General features: G+C 36.3%; 2 protein-coding genes across 2 annotated transcripts; both read left to right on the forward strand.

The window, feature by feature from the left end:
- Positions 1–994: 994 nt before the first annotated feature.
- On the forward strand, positions 995–2,334 carry LOC113356721 (putative F-box protein At1g23770). The gene has a single exon (XM_026599931.1). The coding sequence runs from the start codon at positions 1,134–1,136 to the stop codon at positions 1,989–1,991; it is 858 nt and encodes a 285-aa protein (XP_026455716.1). The 5' UTR covers positions 995–1,133; the 3' UTR covers positions 1,992–2,334.
- A 996-nt stretch (positions 2,335–3,330) lies between these two features.
- Positions 3,331–5,199, forward strand: LOC113356722 (putative F-box protein At1g23770). Its single transcript, XM_026599932.1, has 2 exons — positions 3,331–3,779; positions 4,157–5,199. Exons 1-2 carry the CDS (start codon positions 3,699–3,701, stop codon positions 4,457–4,459), a joined length of 384 nt encoding a protein of 127 aa, XP_026455717.1. The 5' UTR covers positions 3,331–3,698; the 3' UTR covers positions 4,460–5,199.
- The last annotated feature ends 2,028 nt before the right edge of the window (positions 5,200–7,227 follow it).

Raw genomic sequence — 7,227 nt, forward strand, 5'->3', positions numbered from 1 at the left:
CAATGTTGGAAAACGACGATATGATGTTTTCCAGAGTGGATTGTTGTGTCATTAGCCTAGCCCCTTTAGCCGGTTAGGTTTACCAATCATTTATACAAACAACTGTTCATTTTAAAAGAAGAACATATCATTCCCTCGTTTGAATTGCTGTTAGGGCGGCATGGATCACTAATGGTTAAGGTTTATAATAATTATATTGATGAAATGACCAAATTCAAAGTCCAATGATGGCAGAATCAATACTTAAACTTTTTATATAACTTCTCTTTTTGTATTGTTTTTTAATATTTGGACGACGAAAAAAGGGAGGAGTCCCTTAGTGATGAAAAAATGGTGAGTTTGTCCGTCACAATGTTTGTGCAGAGAAACTGAAATTGGCTTTTCGGAAATCACAATTTCATGAAATTAAGCTCAAACTTGGGATCATCAATCAAATTGATTACAGATTTCAGTCAAACACCATTAAACAAATATATTCACGGTTTAAATTTCTTTAAAATAGGCTAAATAGCCATCGGATCGATTGAAATCGATCAATTTCAGTATCATTTTATTAAAAAGCAGTTCCTTTCATCGTCGGCCTTCACTGCTGCAGCAGTAATCTAGTTCATATATGTAAGGAAATGGGACGGCAATTCATCACCAATTTAGAATTTCTCCCTATTTTGCTTTGTATTATACTGTAAATCTTTTTTCTTTGTTTAGTAGTCTTTTTATTAAATTTTGACCAACTGTCTTAATACGGCCAACCCTTATCTGCGTTTGTTGTTCAAATAATAGTCTAATTCCAAAAAGGAAATTTCTTCTGCGGATTTACAAAACCGACAAGCATTTATGTGGAATGTTAGCCAGTTAGGTGAGTCAGATAACCAACTTTAGGTCGGTCAGATATTAAAATATTGGGCCTCCATTTTCGGCCCAAGGAATCTCCAAAGTGGTCCAACAACTCCCACCTCTCTCTTTTTGAGTTGGTAACAACTCTCTCTCACAAAAAGTCTTCAAATTCTGCTTCTCATTCTAAAACCCTAAGAAATGGAGTAAAATGGGGTTTCAGCAGTAGAATCTGAAGGAACCCCAGTGATCTCAAGTTTGTAATTTCAGCTGTGGATGAAGCAAAACAATAAACCTTACTGATGGTGAATACAGACTATGAAAATGCATTCTTGAAAAAGATTGTGAAAGAAGAGGTAGGTAATATTGATGCTGATTACAAACTTTTGATTATTTCAGTTCATGCTGTATTTTTAGAATCTGGGTTTGTTGCTTTTGAATCAAATAGAAAAATTGATAGATTAAATCTCTGTAAAGAATGGTCAGAATCAATAATTTTTGAACAAAAGTATACACTTCCTAGTCTATTGAGTTGTGATGGTATTGGTCATGATTCGGTTGAAACCCTGACTTTGATTTATGTTACAAATTCTATGAAAGATGTGCAAGTTTATGTTCATGGTCCATTAGAACAGAGACTTGGTGGTTCTAATTTGTTCATGTTGTGTTTGGGAAAATCTCATTTTATTCCTTCCATTAAATTTGTATGCTTTGACAATGATGAAGAAAATGAAGAAATTGGGTGTTTTTCATATTCAAATTCTGATTCAGAATCGTTCCATCAAAGTAGAGTTTTCGAATTTTGGAAGATTACGAAGGATAATCTTGCACTTCCTCTCTTGATAGAGTTGTGTTACAAGACTGGATTGACGTTTCCGCCGTCATTTATGATATTGCCCATGGATATTAAGCTCAAGATACTAGGGTTTCTTCGAGTAACAGATATTGCAAACATGGCTTGTGTTTCTAAAGAAATGAAACACATTTGTTCGAACAATGATATATTGAAACGAAAGATTGAAGAGGAGTTTAAGAAGATATCTGATATAAAGAGAATTTTTTTGGACGGGCAAGGGAGATTGGAAGGAAATGTGAAAATACCCTGGGAAAGACGGTTGTTATACACCTTAGAGTGCAAGTTTACCAGACACAAAGACTGAACTCAAGTTTGCACTCGTCAAATCCTTGGTGAAATATTACTATATGTATCTCGCGCCTTCTGTAAGTGATCACATTCCTTATGAAGAGCTATTTTTCTTTTTTACTTAAACAGAAAAATATATACAAGATACTTTTCTAATAAATGTTGTTTCTTGGTTGTAAATCTGATAGTACTTGCATCTAGAATGTGGGATATGATTTACATGATAATCATATGAAGATAGAAGCTATATTGTGTAGTTCATTACTTCAAACTGTATAAAATACTGACAATCATATATACTTATTTGAATTCTGGTATTTAGTTTTAGACCCCAAAACGGGACATCTTATTGTTGGCTACTTCTGATTGTTGCATTTCTTTGTTGTCGCACGTAACTTTATATTCTTACTTCAAATTAGGCTATGCATCCTTTTGTTGGGATAAATTGCGTGTATGTGACCTTGTTCTTGAGTTTATCACACTGGGTGATTACTTTTATACATGTAGCTTTTGAGTGTCTTTCAAAGACTTAATAGCTGCTGCCTGCTGCATGTGCTTTAGTGGGTCAGTATGTGTAATACTCTCAACTGATACGAATTCTGCACTCAAGAGGCTGCTTCCTATTAATAGAGAAAAGTGTAAGTTATAGTCTTGTTCTAATGTTCTGGAGATATTCAAACACAAGAATGTTTTCATTTTGGAGTTTAGATTCTTTTGGTGCAGTTCTATGAGATGAGTTTCTCTTATTAGTTTTTATCATAAGCATAATCGAACTGTGAAAGCTGCAGGATGCCAGGATGTGCATGAAAAATGTACAAATTAGGAAAGTTTGTATTTTGTATGGTTGTTGAGGAAATTTTTCATTCCATCTCCTGAATGACCTGAACTCTTGCAAAAGTTTCTCTCTTTTTCTGCATTCTCATTGCTGCCAACTCACTTTAGTGTACCTGATAATTTCTAACCATGCTGGAAATGAAATGAAACCTCCCTTGCGCTTGAGCTTGAATCTTCCTCTCTTCAGGTCAGATCATAGACAATTTCAAACCTTGTAAGACTCTTTCAGAAACAACATTGTGTTACTGAGAACGAAATGATATGAAACCTTGTGTTAGCTTGAATTCTCTTTTCTCCGGGTCGGTACATGGACAATTTCAGACCTTGTATGACTTCTTTCAGTAAAAACATCATGTTGCTGCACATGGGGTTGGCTCAACCCAGACTGAGCCGACAAAACCCGTACCATTCCCAACCATTCAGAGGACTATAATCTCACTCTGAGCCGACAAAACATTCAAACCCATACAATACTATACCAAACCATACACAGGACTACAATCCCCCACTCTTGAATAACCTGTGCTAAAAATTCAACGATTACTATGTAGATATGTAAACAAGTGTGCGGATAGTTTATACAAGTTTTGGGTTTGAAGGCCACTCTATCAATGTTAAACAGCAAGTCAATGTGCCTGTTGTGAGTAGTTTGGTGAAAGTCAGCGGGGAAGACTCTTCCTATCAACTTCTCAGTGTCTGTTTCAAACTGGGACCCTTTATTCTACTTCTTGTGAATGATATTCCCACGTTTTTATATTTTTTTTAGTTCTTAGCATTTATAGTTTATTGGGATTGGCCAGAGTATTTGATAAAGTAAACCCCTGATCTAATCTTATTTGAGAAAGTAACCATCTGTTGAAACCTTAATAATAGATCCAGAGGAGAAGCTATGGTGATTTCTGTAGATGAGAACCCTTCTTCTACTGTAGTGGAGGGAGCTGCATCAGTTATTTCTGTTCCCAATGAAGAAGTAAGTTACGAATTGGAAGAATGTCATTTTTTTTAACTTTTGATAATTTGTATCCATTCTGTGTTAATGAAATCTGAGTTTGTTGCTTTTGATTCAATCACGAATAAGAATATTATTGGTTTTTTTTATCAAATCGAAGAGTAACAAAATTTATCTACCGCCTTATCTAGAATACATAAAGGTCCTGGTAGTTAGCCCTCTAGTGGTCATCTTGAAGTAGAACTGTTGTATAACTTCTATTTTTTGGATAATCTGTTCATGAGTTTTGTATGGCTGAACTTTGATCTAATGGAATGCACGAATTCGGAATATCTTGTCATGATTTTTTCAGTTGTAAAGAATTCCCTGAAATACCAATTGGTGATTGTTTTTTCCAGAATGTCAGGGATGAAACAGCATTGCCACTCCTCAGCGATCTCTGTGTGAAGGTTGTATTGGCTTACTGTCCATGCTTCGCGTTCTCCCTACTACCTAGTGACCTTAAGCTCAAGATACTCCAGTTACTTCCTGGTATTGATGTTGCGAGATTTGGCTGTGTTTCTTCAGAACTGAGATTTTTGTGTTCCAATAATGATTTGTGGAAACAGAAAATAGGGGAGGAATTTACAGAGTCTGAGTACTCACGCTGGGCTTCTAAGAGCAACTGCAGTCGTACGACTATACCCAAAGATCAAAGATAAAAAAACGGGACCAAATTTGAGTTTATTCTGTACTGTGACGCTACGGGATGAAGACCAAATTTGATCGAGCGGATAATTTAGTTACGTTTGAAGACGGGCGGATAATTCAGTTACGTTTGATTTGTGGGCGGAGATTTAAATTACGTTTGAGACAGGCGTAGGTTAAATTAACGCCTGACGACGGGCGTAAATATAAATTACGTTTCACGTGGGACGGGTTTTTAAATTACGCCCGTTTGTCAGGCGGATGATCATCTCACCGTGCCAACGCACGTAAAATAAAATTACGCCTGGCGATAACACGTTTCTTTAGCACGTATACATACACACGGGCGGAAGCATTCTAGTACGCCTGAATGGGGCGGAAGCATTCTAGTACGCCTGAATGGGGCGGAAGGACCATTGTACGCCTGCTAATGAGGCGTAAATTTTTTTTACGCCTATGTGGGACGTAAACGTAATTTAGATACGTATGATAAAACTAAAGATCAAATAGGCGTGATTTTAATGTCCGTTTCCATGATCATCTCAGCTGGGTGAAATATTTCCTCTCTAATGCGTCAATATGGTTGTGGCTAACTCTTTCCTATAATGTGTTCCACCCATTTTCCTCCATGTATAACTAAACGTTTGCATAGAACATTTGGTTCTTTCCCTGATACTATTTTTTTCTTGCCGAATACAAACGAATGATATGAAAATGTGAAAGGAATTCATCTGGTATATATAGGTATAAAATAAACCCGTTATTAACATCCAATTTCAAACGTTCGAAAGATATAAATATCTTACCAACGGTCAAAAATCTGCTACGCAATCTCCAACGCCAACGTTCGAAAAATTTATCATTCTAACGTTCGAAAATTTTCATTTCATGTTTTATAATTTTGCTGATAAGGCGTAAAAAAAAAGTCCGTTTGAGAGGGGCGGAATTTTGGTGTCCGCCCCAGAGAGGCGGAATTTTGGTGTCCGCCTGGCAACGCGCGGAATTCTTCTGTCCGTCTCATCAGGCGTAAATTTATGTTACGCCCGCAAAAAACGTAAATTTAAATTCCGCCCCACCAACATACGTAAATTTGGTTTACTCCCGTTAACAAGCGTACTTTAAATTTACGCCCAGCATCAAGCGTACTTTAAATTTACGCCCGACTATATTAGAATTTGGGATTTGGTCGCGACCATATTTGGTCTGGAATTTGATCTTTGGTCCAAATTTGATCTTTACTCCGTCCCACTGTGTTAGGATCTCATCCCATAAATTTGGTTATACTCGCCCACTGTGGATGCTCTAAGTCACTTTGGGCAGAAAATGAAGATTGGAAACAAGCATTTTTATTATGTTGGAAGCTTAAGAAAAAGTATAAGTGGTTGACACAGCTATATATGGATTTTCCGAGAAGGAGCAGGGATTTTAGAATGAATCTGTTCAAAAGACAAAGGATGGTGTGAGTAGATCCTCATCTATTTTGTGTACATTATGAAAGTAATGTACCTTACGAACCAGACTACATAGATCATTTGGTGACTTGTTTGTGCATTTCATGCTTCTTCAGTGGCGATACTCGATTGTGGATCAATGGATACGGTATGTGTCTTAATGTGTATACTGTTTTTTTATTGCACCTGTATATCTATTTATTTGAAATGTTAATTGGATTTCTCCGATTGTGAACAAGAGTCAAACAATATCCAGTTGCCCCTTGCTTCCATAAGCGTCTTGAATGAAATTCTATCTCGTTTGGTTGTACGTATATTATGTTCACATGGATCAGTGGTAGATACTGGAGGATATGTGATGTCGATACAAATGTTTTCTTAGGTGAAACTTGCTGTTCATTCATATGTAGTACCCTGTGCTGTGCAGAGTGTCGTTGATTTTGATGCCGACTAAGTTGTGATCGCAAATGTTGGTGGGCTGCAGAAAGATGTTTTGTTTTCCTTGTTTGTTCATTTGCTTTCCTGTTCTTTTTTCTCATTCCTTGGATCTCTGTCAATGGGATCCTTGGCATCCTTTTTCGATTGCTAATTAAGCAAACACTGAACGTTGTTTTTCATGTAATCATCTGTTTCTTTGTTGACTTGTTCTCATAACTGTGAAGGTATCTGTCTTTTTTTTCTCACTGGAACCAGTTTATAAATATTTACTTGTTTGAAAGCTGTGCAGTTTCTTTTGCATTTTCGTTCTCCAAAACAATGTGTCTTAGGTACTCTAGCTAGCCATCATATGGCTGCTTTCAAAATACCAAAGCATATCACTAATAAAATGGATGTTGTTCAGAGAGACTCCTGGAGAATAAAAAAAGGTAATGAGAAATGTTAATATATGAAAAAATGAAAAGGCATTACTTTACCTAAAAATCTTAGTGGGTTAAATATTAGGCAATCTACCATCTAGAATCACTCTCTTCTTGCTAAGTTGATCCGGAGAATGCTAGAACATCCTAACTCTCCATCCTTAAATGCAAATATTTCAATACTAATCCTTTGAATAATGTCCTGAGTAAGGGCTATTTAATTGTTGGTACCCGGTAAATGACCCAAATCTAGATTTGGTACACAACATTCAAAATATTAAGGGGTTTAACGGTTGACCTAACACTCTCGGTTACTTAAATAATTGTGAATTAATGTTATTAACTCATTGTTAGGAATGGGTTATCTATTGATCTAAAATCGAGGTTCTTCGTAACACCTTTTGTTAGAGTACTGCTCGGTCGAACTCGCAAGTTTTGTTATCTCAAGCTTGTTGTCAATGTTAGATGAACAAA

This window comes from Papaver somniferum, chromosome 3, assembly GCF_003573695.1.
Source record: "Papaver somniferum cultivar HN1 chromosome 3, ASM357369v1, whole genome shotgun sequence".
In the NCBI taxonomy this organism is placed as follows: Eukaryota; Viridiplantae; Streptophyta; class Magnoliopsida; order Ranunculales; family Papaveraceae; genus Papaver; species Papaver somniferum.

What these genes read in the sequence shown, in the direction of transcription:
- LOC113356721 (XM_026599931.1), top strand. Translation starts at nt 1,134, where the DNA reads ATGGTGAATACAGACTATGAAAATGCATTCTTGAAAAAGATTGTGAAA.
- LOC113356722 (XM_026599932.1), top strand. Translation starts at nt 3,699, where the DNA reads ATGGTGATTTCTGTAGATGAGAACCCTTCTTCTACTGTAGTGGAGGGA. An exon ending in TTTCTGTTCCCAATGAAGAA is followed by an intron (nt 3,780 to 4,156) that starts GTAAGTTACGAA and finishes TGTTTTTTCCAG; the next exon opens with AATGTCAGGGATGAAACAGC.